Below are 22,620 nucleotides of genomic sequence, written 5' to 3' on the forward strand. Positions count from 1 at the left end.
TAAAACATGGGGTGCGAAGAGGGCCACTATTTCCCCTTTCAATCACTATAGCATTTACAATGAAAATTTTATGCAGTGTGTAATTTTCAGTTAATGCTTGACACTTAAAATGTCGGTAGCTGCATTTTGTATGGTTCCTGAAGGGTTAATTGTATCATGTTCCCTGCATAAAAGCTCTGCTTATCAAAAGTGAATAGAAGAGTGTATGCAAATGTGTGTCTGTGACCTTTTGCCTTTCCAGGGTTAATTTATATGGTCATTAAAGATTTTATGAAATCGAGCGGCCTGGTGCTTCGAATCCCATTTTACCTTCACCTCCTAATTTATATAATTCCTACCTGAACTGGGAAATATGATTTCTATTTTTTGTGTGTGTGTGTGTGTGCTGCAATGAAAACAGCATGCTGTGCTGTAGGGAGTTGCAAGTCTGGTTATCTGGCATTACTCAGATTGCTAAAAATTCATTAAAATGTGACATCAGCACAGTGAGAGACAAATGATCACAGGATGAAAAGGAACAGTGGGCCTTTCACGGATTAGTGCTACACAGCCCCAGCATAGAAGCTAACTGCATAAACAGATTAATCCACCAGTAGCAGCATAGCTAAGATTTACCGAATAATTAAATGGGCTTGAGTTACTGTGAAGATTTCCATGTAATCTAGCTGGTGTGAACACGTAAGTGAGGTGTGGGTAATGCTGCTTCCTCAGAAGCCATACACCAAGTTGCATCATTTATCCTGAATGGCTCCCCCTGGAGACAAAATTTGAGACTTCTCCCGCAAAGCCAGAGGTTTATATTTAATACAGTACCTAATACCTAATACTTACTTACTGCAATTAGCGGGATACTGCTGCACTAATAGGATTTATATTTGAGTTCTCCCTTTTTTTTTTTTTTTTTTTTTTTTTTTTTGGCTCCAAGGTGCATTTTTACATGTGCTTGCTTTTGTTCCAGCCTGTGGGGTGTGTGTGTGTGCATGTGTGCGTGTGTATTTTAACACAAATCATTTCTAGCCCAAGAATATGAAATGACATGCTTTAAATCTGTCACACTGAGGGAAAGCAGGTATTCTGGTAAAGACACAGTCAGATTTTGAAATATTGCAAATTATTTGGAATTAATGCCAACCTCTTTAAAGCGCTGTTCTTTCCCTTTTCTTTCCCCCACCCCTTCTTTCTCCTGTTTTGCCACCCTCTGTTAGCTCAGTTCTTATTACAGGACATATTTTTTAACTGCTATTAAGTGGTCACTGAGTTTCTTTTCTAAGGTGTTTTCTGTGTTTGTCCACAGAAGAACAAGGTGAAGATACAGAAGGGTCTGCTAAAAGTGCATCAGTGGCTGTGGCTGATGATAAAGACTCAAGTGAGAGAGACAATAGTGAAGGCAAAAAATCTAGTAAAGACTCTGGTAAGATGCTAGAATTTTGTTTCCCCCCTTTTTTTAACTTATGAAATGCTCTTTCATTTTAAACTGTCTGGACATTCCCACTACTATTCATTGCATGTGCATTTTGCATGTGATTTCTATCAGTAGCCTCCCATTGACCTATTTTTAATCATAACCATCTGACAGGATAGATGCGGATAAGTTGAAGAATATTACAGGACGACCAGTGAGATTATTTTTTAATCAAATCAGTTTGTGTGCTTGTAATTTTTTAAGCGCCTTTCATTAATCTTAGCTGTACTTGTGATTCCTCTGATGGCATATTAATTTTTCATAAGCATGGGATTAGGTACCACTTGAATTTTTTTCTTCAATCAGGTTTTGCCCCCCTTTTAACCCAAAGAATGTAGGGTTTTTTATTATTTTTTACTCTTGCTCTCTGATCAGTCACTCCAAGAATCCGGCCTCTTCCTGGGCATTTATTTGAGGCATTTTCAAAAAAATACACAAAATCCAGTGAAAAAGTTTACAGATGATTCAGCCTAAGAAAGAGGAAATATCATTGAAAACGGATTATGGGTTGGGTAATTTTGATCTCCTGGAATAGACAAAGCCCAGTAATGAAAGCTACTGTCTTTGAAAACAAAACCCCTATGTCATGACATTTACTTGTGCACAAACAAACCCAGGGCCAGCATCTGGTGTAGATACCCAAGGCTTTTTCTGTGTTTGATTTGGCAAATAAGTGACTTCACCCGTGCTTTTTATGTATGAGATGGAAATCTATGGTCACAATGAATATTACATTGGCTACTTTTGCCGCACGCTATACCTAGTTACATTATGTTGGATTCACTCAAGCAGAAGAAGTGCTGAAACAGGTTGAAGCCTATTAGTTTCAGGTAGTCATATATCTTTTTCTTGTATGCCAATGACAGCAGCATACAAAGGAGGTTGTATTATCTGTAAAGACATATAGTTGTAGAGAAAATACCATTTTACATAGGAGTTTCTTAGCACCCAAATTCTCCCGTACTGCAATTTTCTCTTTACATATTAAATATTTTCGGATTTATTTCCAAAAAAATATTGTAGATGGACATTTCTATGCCAAGTCAATTCAGAATACTGACTTAAAGATTAAAGCTTCCTTTAAGTTTGCTTGTTGACATGCTAAGGTCACTACTCATCACAGTTTACAACCTCGACTGCTCTTCAGTCGCTTTATTTTTTGAGATAAAGAGACTGAGGAAAGGCCGATGATGATAAGGAAGATGTTGAGCAAGAAACAGTGTTGTGGTTTAAAATATATATTCCCCTTGACTGGCTCTCTGACTTGGTAAAAACTGTCTGCAGTGCAGTAAAGCCATGGTCCCAGGCTGACTCCTGTGCAGTCTCCTCAGGGGCCAGCCTGGACACTCCCCAGGAGAGGGGTGACAGCCACCTGCAGCCTGCATTTCCTCCCATACACTCTGCCTAGGGGAGAGTGTGAGCCGCTTCAGGGAATTAATCAGCGCTCTCTTTTTCTTAGGCAGGTCCATTTGTAGTTGTTCAAGAAAGAATGCGGTATTAAAGCTCCAGCAAAAAAAAAAAAAAATCAAATACGGAATCTAGAAAAAAATTACTGAAGGGGAATTCTCAAAATTCCATCAGGATTAGCCACTCATAAGGGCCAAGTTTAATTAGGACAAACCTATATCCAGATGCCTACTGGGTGCACTACAAAAAAACAGCATAATTGTTCTGCATTCCCGTGCCAGCAATTACACAAATAACTTTGCAGTAAGATTCATATGGAAACAAGGGCTGAAATACATGATTGCCTTTGTGCTTTGCAGAAAATAGTTTGTACTGTGAAATCCTGAATCTTTTAGAAACTTTTATTTTCCTAATCTAAATTAATTCTGCATATCTAACATTCAGACCATCATCTTAATTTTCACTCAGCTGACAAGTATTTCTAATGACTGCATAACTGCTTATGTATAATTGAATGTTAATTTGGGCTGTCTCATGAATTGAGTGTTGCAAGTCTTGCCAAAGAAATCTCAGGAAAACCAATAAATTAATCACAATACTAACAAGTTAGACAGGAAAGTGGTGTGACCCCTCTTTAGCATAGAATCTATTAGACAAGAAAAGGATTAACATGTATTTAGTAACAGTATGTTTGTGTAAGCTGTTGTGCTGTATTGCTTACCTTATCTCAAGGAGTAGAGCTTTCAAAATGAGACTTGGCAATATGCAAGTTATATTTGTTGAATATTCATTCAGAATAGAAAAGCCTACTAATGCCTCATTTATATTGTCATTTAAATCTAGTGCCACTTTAGATTAATTATAATCCAAATTACAGCTCTATGCAGTGCAAGAATTAATATGGAATTTATCCAGATTAATACATTTGCATTGAAAATGTAATATGTCTCTGCCATGGCTAAGGGGAGCACTTTTTAATAAGGTAGTAAACATGAGGAAGGATGGAAATTAACCTTCATTATTGCAATGAAAATTATCCTTTCATTCTACTCTAATTAGAAAGAATACTCTACCAGTAATTATAATTTTAGAATTATTTTGAGGCTGAATAACATCATCTGATGTGTCAGAAGTCTTAAATTATGCAATCTTTATCAAATACAAAGATTCATAAATAAGAAAATGGTGTTTTGATTATGGCTTTTCCAGGATCTTTTTTCTTGCTAGTGTATGTACTTTATTAACTTTCTCCTTGTTAGTCACACAAACAATTTTTATTTTTATTTTGGGGTTTCAAAAATGTTGCAAAGTTGGTGACATCTGAACTGCAGTGAATTACATCATTTTTATACTAGCAATCTTACACAAGTGAAATAATTCTGTTACTGACAGGCAATCATTGACTAGTCTATTTCGTGGCACTTACTTGTAATTAAACTTATTTTTTTGAGCTAAATGTATTGAGATTATATTATTCATCTAAAATAAGCTGCATATTTTATGTTATGAAATGAATTGCAGTTGTGTTTCACAATTGTGAAAAGAAACCCCAACAAATAACGTGTCTCAAGAATAAAAAGTCAGTATTTGGAACATGAACAACAACTGAATGTAGTATTTTCCTACAACTGCCTGGTAAGAATAGCATGCCAGTGGAACATCTAGCTATGAGAAAAGTGCTACATGGCATGCTCAAGGCCGTATTTTATCTCCTCTCTCCCTCCTCCTTCAGTAGCCTTTCTATAAGACCATAACTTTGTTCAGCCTTCCTATGGAAACTCCTTGAAACAGTGAATTAAACACAGAAATCAGAGCATTGATACAGCAAGATGAGGGACTGAGCTGTAGTAGCTGGACCATTATCCAAGGAGCCAGACTCCTTTTGGATTTGGCATGTACACTGTGTTTTGGGGGGTTTGGTCTTCACCATGTGCAGGGCAAGTGATGCCCCTGTGCCAGAGGGCAAATTCAAGCCCCCCTTTTTTTTTTTTCAATGCTCACTATAAGTCACAGACTCAGTTACTATTGGCCAGATGTAACTTCAGTCATGTAAGAAGTAACAGTGCTTAGAGTTGAATGAATCCAGAGCCACAACGACAACAAAAACAACAAAGCCTCTGTAAATTTCAACAGTTTATATAAACATCATAGTAAACATAGTAAAAAGCTGTGCTTTGTTATGCATTTATTGACCCCAGCACGGTGTTTTATAACTCTACGGTTTTATTATATTAACCGCAAAAGAAAATTTAACCAAAACCCCCCCTTGTTTTTATAGAAACAAGAACTATGTGTTTCATGATTATTATAGGCCCTTTGAAGTAATTAAGTTATTCCATCCTGTGGTGGAAGATGATGTGTAATATTAACCTTGTGTGTGCCCAGGCACACACAGGGTGCACTTCAAGCTAAATTTCACTTGCAGTTAAATACCACTGCCAAAACACAGTTAAATGTATTTTCAGAAGTAAATTTTGTGGCAGAATTTGATTCCTAGTTTCTGTAACAACCTGTTGAGAACAATCTAGCATGATGAGGTGAGGAGTAGGTTCCATTTTGGTTTTTATATTCAGCTACCTCTATTGCAGTGTTCACTTACACCAGCTGAAATTCTGGCCCATTTGTCTTTAAAAAGGGACATTTTAAAAGTGACACGTGATAAAGGTAAGAAACAGTAGTCAACTGTCAGACGTTTTTGACAGTTGGAAATGAAGACAGGTTAATAATTTGAACCTATCCTTCTAAACCCTGAGAAGCAACCTTTCTCTGTTAATATAGTATGTCACTTTTTTACTTCCCATAATTCTCACAGTTTAGACACTTAAATAATATGTAAATACAGATAGGCCAAGGAGTCCTCTGTTATCATAAAGCAAAGTTAGTAATAATATGGTGTCTTACATGATTGCATCATTTTAATTTTACCTTTAAGCATTGCTAGTCCTTCTGGTTGTCGGCCCAGCACTGAGCAGTCTAAATGAGGCCTCCAGGATCCATTCCTGAGAGTGTGAAAATTCAGGGGGCTCTGAAAAGCCACTTGTTCAGATATTAAAATGATGATGACATATTGATCATTAAAAGAGAGAAATATGGCAGGAATAAGCCTTAATTTGAGCCTGAACATGCAAAAATTCCTAGTCTAAATTGCACCAAAAGAAGTAATAGCAACCTAGGGATGAAAAACAATGTGTGAGGAAATCACCGTAAATATGTAAGGCATAAAATATGTTTGTTTGTTTTTTTTAAAGTGCCCTTCAGAAAACGTTCCTGAGTGATTCAGTTTTCAATTGTTTGTTATTTTACCATGAGGGTTTGGTATTTACCTTGAAAACTGTTTCCTTATTTTACTTTACTTTAACATTGCTCCTGTAAGATCAAATATTGCACAAAGTCTATATGAAAAAAAAGTTCTTGGTTTTGTCCACAGAAAAATACAAGTGTTTTCTTTGTTCATGTTTACTTTGTTGCCAAAACATCTATGACCTTATTTTTAAATTAATCCTAGGTTATTGTGCAATGAGGTGCAATTTGTTCATTTATATGAACCTTATGTGGATTGAAAAAAATCAAGATAAATCTTCATGCACAGCATACAATCAGATTACCCCTGGACTATATATTTACGTTGGGTCTGATAGCAATCAATGGTTTAGCTTCATTGCATTTCAAGATGTATTTGCACCCAGTGTCCAGTGATAGTGTCCTCACCCTGGAAATAATTTAGTTGCAAATTGACTGGAAGATGGTGAAAATTGAAAGTTAAAATTAGAAATACTCATAATAAACAGCAGAAAAAAAGGTCAGATGATGCCGCACTATGATGAGATTGGAATGGTTGGTAAATGAGGTTTTGTGTTTGTCGTGAGATGTATGTGACATGCCTACCCAATGCTCTTGTAATATCCAGCCTAGCAGAAGAGATTATCTGGCAAATTGACGCTGGAAAGAATTTTCTGATGGACTGGGAAATTAGAATTGCACTCTTTTCTTTGATGTGTGCAAGACTGGGCCGCATTACACAGCTAGTTCAGGCATAATATTAAATATAGTATTTAATACTTTATAGTAGAACTATCTATAGAAAACAATTATATTCTGGTTTTGATCACAAATGCCAGACTATAAAAATTCAGAGTGTAAACATCTAAGGCAATCCCAAATGACTGATCTTTGTATATAATTAATATTAAGTTAGCTCTGAAATCCTATTCTCCACAGTATTTCTTTTAAAGCCTCACTGTATTTTGCTTCAGAATTGTAACCAGGCAGGAGTTATCAAAACAGCACAATAATCATATTGCTCAGACAGTTTAGAAAAGAGAGAGGGTAATTAAACAGCAACAAATTAATTATTTTGGAAAACAGGCTTTTTAAGCAAAAGCTGGTTTGTTTTAATGTAATACACAAATTCATACTGAGCTGCTAAAGGAAGAACATTATTGATTAATCTTTAAAGGCAACCTAAGGTTATCTAAACAGTAGAGTCCATTTTTAAATGTATTTATAGAGTCTCCATCAAGGATAACAGTGTATTTTCACCTTTGTGCTTACCAGCATTGTTTTATTCAATCCTCAGAGTTTACCAAAAAAATCCTCAAATACAATACAGACCTTTGAAGCCAGAGCCTCTTTGTAAAACAGAATATTTTAAAGTTTGAAACATGTTCTTAAAAATTATGTTTTTGAAACAGGAGTAGTCACACCAGAGAAGGAACCAAAAGTGAACACTGTGGTAGGGGCACAACAGCTTCTTCTGGCAAAAGAAGAGGATGGTGCAGCTAAAAAATCAAAGCCTCAAGAGGACAATAAATTTTGTCATGAGCAGGTAAAAGGAAATGTAGCAATTTAATTGCATTCTAGAACTCTTTCAAATAACTCAAGAATGAAACAAAGATTATATGCTGTTAAAATAGCAGTATCAGCAAGTTATAAAAAGCAGTGACTAATAGCTTGCATCTTAATTTGGTTTTTTTCAGTTCTATCAATGTCCTTACTGTAACTACAATAGTAGGGACCCAAACCGTATCCAGATGCATGTCCTGTCACAGCATTCAATGCAACCTGTTATCTGCTGCCCCCTCTGCCAAGATGTCCTCAGCAACAAAATGCATCTCCAGCTTCATTTGACCCATTTGCACAGTGTGTCCCCTGACTGTGTGGAGAAACTACTCATGACAGTAAGTGTTCCAAATACTGATGCACATGCTACAGAAACATACTTGGGCCTTTGGGCAATGTATTTGTTGTGACATAGTATTCAGGTAGCCTGAGGAGGGGAGTGGGTCAGGACTCTTAGGTTCTCTTACTGGCACTCAGCCAGTGACCGATATCCCTTTGGAAAATGACTGAAGGTGGATTTCAGAGATGCAGAAAACTTGCAATTCCTCATTGACTTTAACCTTGGAAAAGTCAAGTGAGTCCATTCCTGTAAGTGCATACCTGTAAATTTGATCTAATAATATCCATGTCTCAGACGTATTGTGACTTATGTTTGTAAAATATTAGGAATTCCCTGTAGAATGTAGTTCCCAAACATAGAAGTATTCCTGTGTATAGCTCTACTGTGCATTATATTACATGAAATTCACTGTACAATAGCAATTCAAATAACCATTCAAAACTATGTAAGTAAACACACAATCAGGTTTAGTACGTATTTGTTACTACAGCATAAAATCAGCTAGAAAACAGACCTCCTAAGACACACTGACTCTGGTTGTCTTGCCTTTTTAAAAGGAAATGCACCTGCAAATCTCAGTGATCCACCTCCTTAAGGGTTTATTTCTGTATCCATAGACTCCTTCATTTATATGGAGGTTGTGGTTGTAGGTCTATCATCTCATTCCCAACTTAAGTGGCAAAAACATCAGAAATAATTGAAAGAGCTCTTGACTGAATGTTTAGGGTTCCTCATGCTTCGAGCTGATGAGCAAATACACACTTGGGGATTCTTCTTTGTCTTGTTTTTCTACTAATGATAGCTCTGCCAGACTATGTGATTTTGGCCTACAACAAGGAAAATGTAGTAGAAATTTAACTTTCATAAAACCTTTTAGGAAACTGGAAAAATGTGAAAAACTTCCCCCTCCATACTGGGCAGCATTAGCATTCTTCTTATGTTCTCCATGATTCTTTCTATGGAACAACTTTGAAAACTCCCCTCTCCAGATGCTGGAGAGGTGTCCCACTGTTTCTGAGAAGCAAAAAAAAAAAAAAAAAAAAAGAGGATGTTTTGCAGAAAAAGAGACTGCAAAACATAATCTGTATAAATGAAATTGTTCTTGTTGCTAACATTAATATGCTCTGTCCATAAGTGAACCCTTTGATGACAAAATAAATACAATTTGCAGCAAATTTATGTTCTCTTGGACGTTTATAGTTATCTACATATTTATTTTTTGAAAGACTTCCCAGGTAAACTCAAAGTCATTAGTCCTCTGAGAGAATGCTATTAACGCCATGTTTAAATTACAAATACACTAAAACCAGGGCTTGTTAAAATCTCTAGAACATTTTTTTCCATTAGACAAATCTAATTTTAAATGGAAATAAGATGCCATTTCTGTATGGAAATAAATACAGTTTACTTTCAAAGATCATGGAAAGGCCAGTATTTGTGTTAAAAACAACACAGGTGAAGCAAAGGGAGAATGCCCTCAGTCAAGAACTGACTGGTGACTATATGTCAACATCATCTCTGTCTTTGGAGAATGTCCTAGGAGAATTCTTCTGATAAATCTGACAATTCTACGTATTCAACAAATACTTCTTTGTGGTGATATTGAGACTAATGAAATATGGAGTATATGTAGTTCTATAGCATCACTTTATTATGGATTATTTTCAGTTGAGTCTTCTCCAAGGGTCGCATGATGCTCTGGATTTGTGGTTTGTCAGAAACCATTAACAAGGGCTGAATCAGGATCTTGATTTAGTACAGACAGTTTTTCATCTAGATGTGGTGAATCTTTTGAATTATAATTTCATACTGTTGTATAGTCTTAAATAATGTGACTTTTTTCCATAATAATGCCCTATTCTTGGTTTTCAAAGGTTCCTGTACCAGATGTCATGATGCCCAATAGTATGCTATTGCCAGCAGCTGCTTCAGAGAAATCTGAACGTGACACACCTGCAACCATTACAGCTGAGGGATCTGGGAAATATCCAGGTATGCAAGAAAACCCTCAGACATGTAAAAGCTAGGTATAGGCAATTTAGAAATAAACTACCTGTTTCTTAGTAAAGGGAATCTTTTTTTTTGGCTTCCTTATAGCCACAGAAGTAAAAAGATATAAGTAATAAAGGGTCTGAATTTGGCTGACTGCAGTCATGCAGTGCTGTGGAATGCATGTGTATACCAGACTGCTTGATGTTGGTGGAGGTAAAATTAAACAGCAGTGCCTAGCCACTTTGAAGGTGACCCTCCTTGTTTAACCAAAACATCCGACCCAGTCCTAAAAGACAGTGGCACTTTCAACATTGATGGGGAATGTTAGGTAAGTGATTTTGTCTGCATTTCCAATAGGCTTCTGATCCTGGACACTTACTGTACTCTGCACTTGGAAATTTTGCTGCCTGTCATAGCATGCTTCTCCCTCTGTCCTCAGACCACTTTCCTCCTCCTGTCTAATCATCTGTTCTACCTATTGTCTCTATTTCTACTCCTTCTCTCTTTCCTAGCTTATTTCCTTTTTTTTTTTGTTTGGTGCTCCCATTGTACAAGTAAACTCCTACCTTCTGACAGAGGGAAGCCCCATGCCACTCCTGGGCCAGCTGCCGCTGCCAGTCTGATCATTGCGTATGGGTTTTATTACTTTTGTTAACCTCCTCTTAGTCCTGTCTGCTTTATTTTCTGGGACAAAGATGGATTGCTATGTTTTGCTAGGCCAACACATGGCATACCACGTGCCTCTCTTGATTTCTGATGAAAACAGGATTAAAATGAAGACTATGTGCTATTCTCTTCTATTTGTTTAAAAGACACTTCACTTTCTTTAACTAGGTGAAAGTCCTGTGGATGAGAAGAGTACCCCTGGGAACGATGAATCAAAAACTGGAATGGAAATTAAGACCGAGGAACAGAAGCCACCTAAGGAATCTACTGAAACACCAGACTGGAATAAGAGCAGCAGTAAAGATATAAAGACCACTGACTCTATGACGGATCAGCTAAATGAACAGCAGAAGAAGCAACAGCTGTCTGTTTCTGACCGCCATGTCTATAAGTACCGTTGTAACCATTGTAGCTTGGCTTTTAAGACTATGCAGAAGCTTCAGATACATTCCCAGTATCATGCTATTCGGGCAGCTACCATGTGTAGCCTTTGCCAACGTAGCTTTCGTACATTCCAGGCTTTAAAAAAACACTTGGAAGCAGGCCACCCTGAACTCAATGAAGCTGAACTTCAGCAGCTGTGTGCGTCTTTACCTGTCAATGGTGAACTCTGGGCAGAAAGTGAAAGTATGGCACAAGACGATCATGCACTAGAACAGGAAATAGAAAGAGATTATGAGATGGACCAGGAAGGTAAAGCAAGTCCTGTAGGAAGCGATAGTAGCTCTATTCCAGATGATATGGGCTCAGAACCAAAGCGGACCTTACCTTTTAGAAAAGGGCCAAATTTTACTATGGAAAAATTTCTAGATCCATCTCGCCCATATAAGTGTACAGTGTGTAAAGAGTCTTTCACCCAAAAGAACATTCTCTTGGTCCACTATAACTCAGTGTCCCACCTACATAAACTCAAAAAGGTATTGCAGGAAGCATCGAGTCCTGTCCCTCAAGAAACCAACAGCAGCACTGACAACAAACCCTACAAATGCAGCATTTGTAATGTTGCATATAGCCAAAGTTCTACATTGGAAATCCACATGAGATCTGTGCTTCATCAGACAAAGGCAAGGGCTGCAAAATTAGAACCAAGTGGTAATATAAGTAGCGGAAATAGTGTAGCAGGGAATGTTAATAGCCCCAGCCAAGGAATGCTAGAATCTATGAGCTTACCAGCAGTTAACAGCAAAGAAACACATTTAGATGCCAAAGAATTAAATAAAAAGCAAGCTTCTGAATTAATTTCTGCTCAGCCTACACATCACCCACCCCAGTCACCAGCACAACTTCAAATGCAACTACAGCATGAACTGCAACAACAAGCTGCGTTCTTTCAGCCCCAGTTTCTAAATCCAGCTTTTTTGCCTCACTTTCCCATGACACCAGAAGCACTGCTGCAATTTCAACAGCCTCAGTTCCTTTTCCCGTTCTATATACCTGGGACAGAATTTAGTTTAAGCCCAGATCTGGGTTTGCCTGGTTCTGCCACATTTGGTATGCCTGGAATGGCTGGTATGACAGGATCACTGTTAGAAGATTTGAAGCAGCAGATACAAACTCAGCACCATGTTGGCCAAACTCAGCTACAGATACTGCAGCAGCAAGCACAACAGTATCAATCCACCCAACCCCAACTTCAGTCCCAAAAGCAGCAGCAGCAAAGTAGCAAGCTGATGAAAGCAGAGCAAAATACCTTAGTAAGTACGGACTGCCAGCTGATAAAGGATATGCCATCATATAAGGAGTCAGAAGACATTTCTGATAAACAGGAGAAGCCAAAGCAAGAATTTAGTAATGAGAATGAAGGACTAAAAGAAAACAAAGATATGAAGAAGCCAAAATCCTCAGAACCAGCCATCCCACCACCCAGAATAGCTTCTGGAGCAAGGGGGAATGCAGCCAAGGCTTTGCTGGAGAACTTTGGGTTTGAGTTAGTTATCCAATACAATGAGAACAGACAAAAAGTGCAGAAAAAAAGCAAGACTAGTGAAGGTGAAAACACTGACAAACTGGAATGTGGAACGTGCAGTAAGCTCTTTTCCAACATTCTTATTCTGAAGAGTCATCAAGAACATGTACATGGACAGTTTTTTCCATATGGAGCATTAGAAAAATTTGCCCGACAGTACAGGGAGGCATATGACAAGCTTTATCCAATTTCTCCATCTTCTCCAGAAACACCACCGCCTCCACCACCACCTCCTCCACCACCACCTCCTCCTCCTCCTCCAACTCCTTCTCAGCCTTCTTCAGCTGGGGCTGGAAAAATTCAAAACACAACTCCCACACCGTTGCAAGCTCCACCACCTACACCTCCACCACCACCTCCTCCTCCACCACCACCTCCTCCTCCACCACCACCACCATCAGCCCCACCTCAAGTCCAACTTCCTGTTTCGCTTGATCTCCCACTTTTCCCTCCTATTATGATGCAGCCAGTGCAACATCCTGCGTTGCCTCCTCAACTCGCCCTCCAGCTGCCACCAATGGATACTTTATCTGCAGACCTTACCCAGCTTTGTCAGCAGCAGTTAGGATTAGACCCCAATTTCCTGCGGCACTCTCAGTTCAAACGTCCACGTACAAGAATCACAGATGACCAGTTAAAAATCTTGCGGGCTTATTTTGATATTAACAATTCTCCAAGTGAAGAGCAGATCCAAGAAATGGCTGAGAAATCTGGTCTTTCACAGAAAGTTATCAAGCACTGGTTTCGTAATACACTGTTTAAAGAACGACAGAGAAATAAAGATTCTCCATACAACTTCAGCAACCCTCCTATAACAGTATTGGAAGATATCAGAATAGATCCTCAACCTTCAGCTGTAGAACCCTACAAGTCTGATGCATCTTTCAGCAAGAGATCATCCAGGACTCGGTTTACTGACTACCAGCTTCGTGTCCTCCAAGACTTCTTTGACACAAATGCTTATCCAAAGGATGATGAAATCGAACAACTTTCAACTGTACTTAACCTACCTACTCGAGTTATTGTCGTATGGTTCCAAAATGCACGACAGAAAGCTCGCAAAAGTTATGAAAATCAAGCTGAAACTAAAGACAATGAGAAAAGGGAACTGACAAATGAGCGTTATATTCGAACCAGCAACATGCAGTATCAGTGCAAAAAGTGCAGTGTGGTTTTTCCCAGGATTTTTGATTTGATTACACACCAAAAAAAGCAGTGTTATAAAGATGAAGATGATGATGCTCAAGATGAAAGTCAAACTGAAGACTCTATGGATGCCTCTGATCAAACAGTGTATAAGAACTGTACAGTTTCTGGCCAAAATGACTCATCAAAAAGCCTGACAGTTACTGCAGCAAGCTCTGGCTCTGGTTCTAGTACTCCTTTGATTCCATCACCCAAACCAGAACCTGAGAAAGCTTCTCCTAAACCAGAGTCCACAGAAAAACCAAAACAAAATGAAACCATCTCTAAGCAAACAGATACAACTTCCCAGAGCACCAAACCAGTCCAGTCGACTCCAGTAACCTCTTCTGACCCTCAGCCCTCAGCTTCTCAACCACAACAACAAAAGCAATCACAGATAGTAGGGAGACCTCCTTCTGCATCACAAACCACACCTGTTCCTTCCAGTCCTTTACCAATTTCAATGACTTCTCTACAGAACAGTCTACCTCCTCAGTTATTACAGTACCAATGCGATCAGTGTACTGTTGCCTTTCCAACTCTAGAACTTTGGCAAGAGCACCAGCACATGCATTTCCTAGCAGCCCAAAACCAATTTCTTCACTCACAGTTTTTAGAAAGACCAATGGACATGCCCTATATGATATTTGACCCCAATAACCCTTTGATGACTGGGCAGTTACTTAATAGTTCTCTTGCTCAGATGCCACCTCAGACTGGGTCATCACACACTGCACATCCTGCTTCAGTTTCTGGTTCCCTTAAACGAAAACTAGATGATAAAGAAGACAATAACTGTAGTGAGAAAGAGGGAGGAAACAGTGGAGAAGATCAACATCGTGATAAGCGTTTAAGAACTACAATTACTCCAGAACAGCTGGAAATACTATATGAAAAGTACCTACTAGATTCCAACCCCACCAGAAAGATGCTAGATCACATTGCACGTGAAGTGGGACTGAAAAAGAGAGTCGTACAAGTCTGGTTTCAGAACACAAGAGCCCGAGAAAGAAAGGGACAATTCCGGGCAGTTGGTCCAGCCCAGTCCCATAAAAGGTGTCCATTTTGTCGAGCTCTGTTTAAAGCAAAATCAGCTTTAGAAAGTCACATTCGCTCTCGACATTGGAATGAAGGAAAACAGGCTGGCTATAGTTTGCCTCCGAGTCCTTTGATATCAACTGAAGATGGAGGAGAAAGTCCACAAAAATACATATTTTTTGATTACCCATCACTGTCATTGGCAAAAACTGAATTATCAAGTGAAAATGAATTAGCCTCCACTGTATCGACCCCTGTTAGCAAAACTGCAGAAATGTCACCGAAGAACCTCTTAAGTCCTTCTTCTTTTAAAGCAGAGTCTAGTGAGGATATAGAAAATTTGAATGCCCCTCCTGCTGACTCTGGATATGATCAAAACAAGACTGACTTTGATGAGACTTCATCAATTAATACAGCAATTAGCGATGCCACAACAGGGGATGAGGGGAACAATGAAATGGAAAGCACAACTGGCAGTTCAGGGGATGCAAAACCTGCATCACCCCCCAAAGAACCAAAAACACTTGTGAATGACACACTACCAAAAGCAGCAACTACACCTACAAATGAGAATACTGATGATAAATTTCTCTTTTCCCTAACAAGCCCTTCAATACACTTTAGTGAAAAAGATGGTGATCATGACCAAAGTTACTACATTACGGATGACCCTGATGATAATGCCGATCGCAGTGAAACTTCAAGCATAGCTGATCCAAGTTCACCTAACCCATTTGGAGCTAGCAATCCCTTTAAATCCAAAAACAGTGATCGGCCAGGCCACAAACGTTTCCGAACACAAATGAGTAACCTTCAGCTTAAAGTTCTCAAGGCTTGCTTTAGTGACTACAGGACTCCAACAATGCAGGAATAGAATGAGATTGGCCTGCCCAAACGTGTGGTCCAGGTCTGGTTTCAGAATGCCCGGGCTAAAGAAAAGAAATTCAAAATTAACATAGGGAAGCCATTCATGATAAATCAGACTGGACCTGACGGGACAAAGCCAGAATGTTCTCTATGTGGTGTGAAATATTCTGCGCGCTTGTCCATAAGAGATCACATCTTTTCCAAACAACATATTATGGCCTGCCCAAACGTGTGGTCCAGGTCTGGTTTCAGAATGCCCGGGCTAAAGAAAAGAAATTCAAAATTAACATAGGGAAGCCATTCATGATAAATCAGACTGGACCTGACGGGACAAAGCCAGAATGTTCTCTATGTGGTGTGAAATATTCTGCGCGCTTGTCCATAAGAGATCACATCTTTTCCAAACAACATATTACAAAAGTGAGAGAAACTGTGGGAAGTCAGCTAGATCGGGAGAAAGATTATTTAGCTCCTACAACAGTTAGACAGCTGATGGCACAACAAGAATTGGATCGCATAAAGAAGGCTACTGATGTGCTAGGATTAACAGTACAGCAGCCAGGCATGATGGACAGCAGTTCTCTTCATGGTATCAGTTTGCCAGCAGCTTATCCAGGACTCCCTGGCCTTCCTCCTGTTCTTCTGCCTGGAATGAATGGTCCATCCTCCTTACCTGGATTTCCACAAAGTTCAAACAGTAAGTCTATAAGGGGATGATTTTCTCATTTTATTAATTGCATCATCTTGCATAGTCACCATACCCTTCTAAGACACAGCATATTATGCATTTATATCATGCTTGTTGCACTAGTGTGAGTAGCTAAAAAGTACTGCTATGAGGTGCACTCAGTGCAGTTCTCAATTATTGCTGTAGCCTGAATGACAGCTCTGATTTCTCAAAAAAAAAATTTACAGAAATGATTTTGTCCTATATTAGGTTTCTGTAACAAAAGCAATATATCTATAGCACTGTTATGTTTTCTTGTTTGTTTTGAATGATGCTCCTTTAGGCAAAATCTGGGTGAGAATTTTGTATGTCAATTTTTTGTGTGCAGATATTTAAAGTAACTGATCTACATAAAGTAGATCAGTCCAACCTGTTGTTTAATCCAGAAGAAATATTTAAAATAAAATGCTGCCCAAGACCCTCCATTACATTTCTGAATAATTGCCTGGTAAGATAAGAAGCGTTTTGTTGAAGATGATTTGTAATGGCAGTTTCATTGTAATCCAAATTCCAGGAGTTTATAAAGTAATTGCAGATATGTACTGTTTATTTGGGTTTGCTCTTTTAACTGAACATGTAACTCTTGTTTTACTGACTGTTTTGAGTCTCTTTTGACTCTGGGTTTTGCTCACATTGGAAGGCATTTCCTCTTGCAATAAGTTTCACTGATGTTAGGGAATCAAGTTTTCTGCAGCATGATTTGTTTAGTCCTCAAAGAATGAACCTAATTTATTTCTTGTATTAGTCTCCAGTGTTGCAGTCAGGGTTCATTGTGAGTGCAGCCTTGCAGATTGAAGCTCTCCCATTCATCTTCTACTTTGCACATTCATATCAAGTATGTGCATAGCAGAGTTAGGAAGCTGGTTAAGACCCTTCACCTCATTTTATCCAGTAATCCCACTTGCTGTTGATCTCTCAACTTTGCTTGAGAAAGCAACACACTTTGGCAAGTTAAGAAGAGGCTTAATCACCAGTGTTATTAGACGTACTAAGACTGTAGCAATGTCTTCTCTGTTACCCAGGTCTGCTTTGATTGATGATGATCATGTTATTGTTTCCCTAAGTGGTGGTCAAAACATCTTGTTTTTCTCTTCATTGGATCAGAATGGCTTTCCTTCCACAATGGAGTCTCTGGCTGAGTGCCCTCTGGCTTTTGTCAAACAGTTATTGGCACAGAGAGTGCATATAAAGGAAATATAAAGTTGCTGTATTTCCTTCTTAATGGCATACAGTGTCCAGGTCCAAAAATGGCTGGTTGTTGTTCATTAAAATTATAGATATGATTTCTCTATATAACCTTGCTAAATAGCTTTGGTTAGGTTGACCTTCAGGTAAAATGGACTCCAGAATACTCAGGCTTTGTCTGTACTGTTAAATGAAATTTACTTGGAAATATATTCTTTTACTCTCTAAACCAGGAAATTCCCATACGAGATGAGTCTGGAGAATGGTCATGGACTCCTGATAACTCTTGGCTGTGCTCAGGAGTTGTTTAGGAGAGGGCTAGTTGGCCCAAGCCAAAACACTGTCAGTGACTATTCTTACTGTTTTACTTTACCGAAGGTTTGGTTTGTTTCTGGGAAATGTTCCTGGATACCCTTTAACTCACTAGTAGCAATGTAGCCTCAGAGTCTGTAAATTGTCCTGTTAATAATACAAAAAAGCATTATTACAGGCCAACTGGTCCATAATAATTCAATTTTCAAGTTTTCTAATTTCCACCAAATATCTCTTCTTTGAGATAAATTTAAATCATTAGTACCATAGCATGCACAGTGCACTGCCAATTGAGATGGATTTTTACCCTCTTTCATCTTGCATCTTCTTAAGGTTAATTAGCCCATTGTGGGCAAAGCCCACTGTGTAAACTAGCTACTAGAATCTCGTTGTTAACTTCTTCTTCTGCCATATGCTAAATAGCCCCTACATCCCCTTTTTGTTGCCTGGCAAATACTTGCATGCATAAATCTCCATTCCCTAATGATACATAATGGAGCAGTCATAGTGAATGAAAAAAAAAGGATATTATTTTAATCATTCATCACAGAAAAACAGTAATGCACTCAGATGTGCTCCAGTATGTTCTCGACACTAGTATTTTCTGCACCTAATTAACCCATTTCTATTTTCTTTTCTACCCTGCTATGTCTGATAGTTCACATCCATATTTGATGCTAGGAATGGTTTAAGAAGTATCTTTTTGGAAACAGGCTTCCAAGCAAGCTTTTCTGTGGCTACAGTTCTTCTAGCAGCATGCATATTCTCAGCCAGCAGGTCAATTGCTCTGCATCATTCTTTGCATGGAGGATGTTCTGAGGCTAACTCCCCAGTGACTCACTATCCTATAGGTCAAGTCTACTTCATGTGAATTCCACTGCAAGTGTGTCATTTCTTCTCTATAGGACCCAATGCCAAAAATGCATTTCAGAAGCCACCTCACTGGGTTCTCTTATAATGAAATATTTACCCGTTTTCACAGATGCTTACAGGGTTTGTAACTATTCTCTGTGGCAAAGCAGATTCATTCTGTCCTACATGTTTGTTTAAGGGACAGTTAACATTAGTAAGATTGTCAGTTTGCAAGAATATGTTTGCTGTTTGCTAAGACAGGAACTAGTGAAACTTACTGTAAACATATTTAAAACTCTCTTTTGTGATTCTCTTTACTCATGCCAGAGAGAAATTAGTTTCACCAGTTAATACAGGTTTATGAGAGATTTCAGTTTAATTTTGCACATTCAGTATTTTTTATGGGTTTCCAAAATATAGAAAATTCAGCTAAATTTTGCCAAATGCTAGGCTCTTTTGCATTCAATATTTGGAGTTACACTTGAAAATAATGCTAATTCACAAAAGATGGAATTATTCAAACTGCAGTTCATTTTATCTTTATATAATGCTTAAACTGGACCATTATTTGCAGAGATTATTAGATTTGGCAAAATAAGATAGCTTAATTTCTGAATGAATGTATGCATTAACTAGCAATTCAGTTATTTTGTTTGAAAACAAGTGTGTTTCAATGTCAGAATTATTGTGTGCTTCTGAGATTACGTCACAATCCTCTCACCTGTGGAATATATTTCTCTAGGTAATGTAATTTTACCATCTTGTGGGCATCAAATGCTGAGCAAGGTTTCAGATTTACTGCTGTGTTTGCTCAGCGTAGTTCCTAATAAGGAGTTATTTGGTGGAATTCTAATTCAGACAGAATTTTAGTTTCAGCTGATCTTTGTTCTTCAAGCTCCCTATTTTCTAGGTGACTGTAGATAGAGGAGTTCACATGCTGTTTTCAGCTGTTCTTAAAAATTCATATTCTCTTTTCTTTTTAGCTTTGTGTTTTTGCCTATGATCTCTTGCAGAAAACTACTGCTTCATCTTGCTTCTAGCTATTAATACTGGTTCTATGAACCTTTTAATGTCATCATCATTACCATAGGTTCTTTGCACATCACTTAAGCCTGGGCTGCCTTGAAGATTCACAGCAGCTTTTTCCAAGAATGCACACATCACTGGGTAATATGTACTTAGTGGTTTTGAAATCTTATCAAGAGAGAAATTTGATTCAGCAGCAATTACTTTCCTTATTATTAGGGCACTAAATTCTGTTCTCTGTTTGCTTTTGGCCCATTGGTAGCAGATTCATTTAAATATTTTTAGTCCTCCTATTCCTCAAAGTAAAAGAGAAGTCTCTCCTCTTTGATAGTCACTTAAAAGAGTGTGCTGGTTTTGGCTTGGACAGAGCAAACTTTCTTCACAGTGGCCAATATGGGGCTATGTTTGGATTCGTGCCGAACACAGGGTTGATAATATAGAGATGTTTTTGTTATTGCTGAGCAGAGTTTACACAGAGCCAAGGCCTTTTATGCTTTCTGTACTGCCACGCTGGCAAGGAGGTTGGGGGTGCATGGGAGATTGGGAGGAGACACAACTGGGACAGGTGACCCAAACTGACCAAAGGGATATTCCATATCTGACATCATGCTTAGTATAGAAAGAGGGGGGAAGAAGGAGGAAGGGGGGACATCTGGAGTGATGGTGTTTGTATTCTCAAGTAACCATTACACGTGATGGGGCCCTTCTGTCCTGGCAATGGCTGAAGAACTCCTGCCCATGGGAAGCAGTGAATTCATTCCTTGTTTTGCTTTGCTTGTGTGCATGGCTTTTGCTTTCCCTATTAAACTTTATCTCAAACCTTTATCTCAACCCATGAGTTTCCTAGTTTTTACCCTTCTGATTCACTCTTCCATCCTGTTGGTGGTAGCATGAGCAATCAGCCATGTGATGTTTGGTTGCTGTCTGAGGTTAAACCATGGCAAAGAGTTAGCAGGATTAAAATATTTCTTAATGACTAGTGAATTTTCTACCCTATATCTTTCATGTCTGGAAATGAAGCATTAGTTTCATCAGGTTTTCTTCATTTAGTTTTGGAAACCCCTGGTTCCACATTTCGTTTCCAATAAACCAGGTGAACTTCACAGTTCTACTGCAACCTGCCCATATATATTAACTGAACTCTGTGTTTCAACTAAATTCCAAAGAATATCTGTAAAAACTGGAAATATCTTGGCTGCTTTGGGCATCATCAGTGTGAGTAGACTGAAGACAACATGATGTGCAAGGGTTGAAGAGGTTAAGAATGGAAAGAAATCAGAAAAATCCTAAGTAGGTGGCAAGCCCAAATAACCATGACAAAGCTGTGGCAGCAGTTCACACTAACTGCATCATTCATGCATTTTCCACCTACACCTATACAATTTATCATTTAATATATTTTCAGCAGGCTCCACACACAGTTGCCTGTTACTTCCTGTTGAAAGCGTGGGGGCAAGTAATAGCATCTTCAATGTTATTGTGCAGTAACTCTGGCAATTACCCACTTTTTAATTATAACTGTTGTGACTTGTTTCACTGTACTATCTAATTCATGCTCACAATGCATTTTAACTCCTTAGTGTTCCCCTACCATTAAATAGGAGTAATGACACTGTGACAAACATCAAATGGCCTCTTTGTTAAATCTGATAATTATTCCCTTTGAATCCTAATTGCTTTATTCCTAAGTAATGCTAAGCACCTGGATATTGATGATTTAAACGTCATTCTTGTTCACTCCATTAGTGCTTCCTTGTGGCTAATACCCATCTAACCTCCATTACGGAACCTGCATTTATTGTTCTCTTATCTGTGCACTACTAGACTGTTCCTGATGTTGCTTCACTTTTACAGTTCTGTGTGCATGACACACTTTGTGTGCTCTTTGCTCTAGCAAACTTACTTGCCTGAAAAAGTGACAATGGTTGTAATGTACAGCCTCGTCAGTCGCCTTTTGTACCTTGTGCCATCATTTAATTTTCTGTCCAACTATAAATCTCACAGAAGTTGCTTTTTTTAATAGACTGTTACCAGCCACTGCTCTTTATCTGGTACTTGAAAAGGAGAAAAGATTTCTTCCATTAAGTTATGAGGCATACTTCTTGTGTGTATGCACCCTCCAGACAGAACCAGTCCATCCTTAGGTTGCTTTCTCTAATGAGGTGGAGGACGTCATGCCTGCATGCTTCAAGTAAACCGAGAACAGCAGCGTTCCTGTGTCAAAGTACTTTAGTGCTATTACACTTATTTCCCAGCAAAGACTGCATTGACCTGATTGTCAGTAGAGAAAAGCTCTGTTCAAACTCTCAAAAATGAAAATGTAAGCTGTGCGGTGTCCCGGTAATGAATAGCATTGACCTGATTGCTGTTAGTTTTGTGAATGATCATTTCCTGTTGATATTTACTTATCTAAATATATTTCTTTATTATTATTGTGTTTTCCCCCAGCAATTTGGATAAATATTCCTTTTTATTTGAGATCTAATTACTTGTAGTGAGCACTATAATTACCAGGTTTCTTAGGTGAAAGATGTGTGGGTTATATCATCCCAGAGGCACGATAAAAATTAGTTAAAATGAACAACAAAGTAGAGATCTCTCAAAGTATCAATTAGAGGGAAGCATTCTCACTGTGCTTAATGCTTCTTTTCTAATAATCTACTACCAAGCCTACAGAAGAAAAGGAACAAAAAAGGAGAGTGCTGTTTCTACAGATATAAAGCCGATCCTGCCAGTGGAGCTGGGTTGACTTCCAC

At 38.5% G+C, this 22,620-nt stretch overlaps 1 protein-coding gene across 1 annotated transcript in view; it reads left to right on the top strand.

Moving 5' to 3' along the window:
• Positions 1 to 1,271: 1,271 nt before the first annotated feature.
• ZFHX4 (zinc finger homeobox 4) overlaps positions 1,272 to 22,620 on the top strand; it is a gene marked incomplete at its 5' end in the record, with an annotated part of 23,218 nt that continues 1,869 nt past the window's right edge. The window contains 6 exon segments of the mRNA XM_009082133.1: positions 1,272 to 1,411; positions 7,561 to 7,694; positions 7,846 to 8,046; positions 9,923 to 10,040; positions 10,875 to 15,802; positions 16,003 to 16,459. Of these exon segments, the coding sequence (XP_009080381.1) occupies positions 1,272 to 1,411; positions 7,561 to 7,694; positions 7,846 to 8,046; positions 9,923 to 10,040; positions 10,875 to 15,802; positions 16,003 to 16,459 (5,978 nt within the window).

The sequence above is a fragment of the Acanthisitta chloris genome, unplaced genomic scaffold, assembly GCF_000695815.1.
Source record: "Acanthisitta chloris isolate BGI_N310 unplaced genomic scaffold, ASM69581v1 scaffold21939, whole genome shotgun sequence".
Classification (NCBI taxonomy): Eukaryota; Metazoa; Chordata; class Aves; order Passeriformes; family Acanthisittidae; genus Acanthisitta; species Acanthisitta chloris.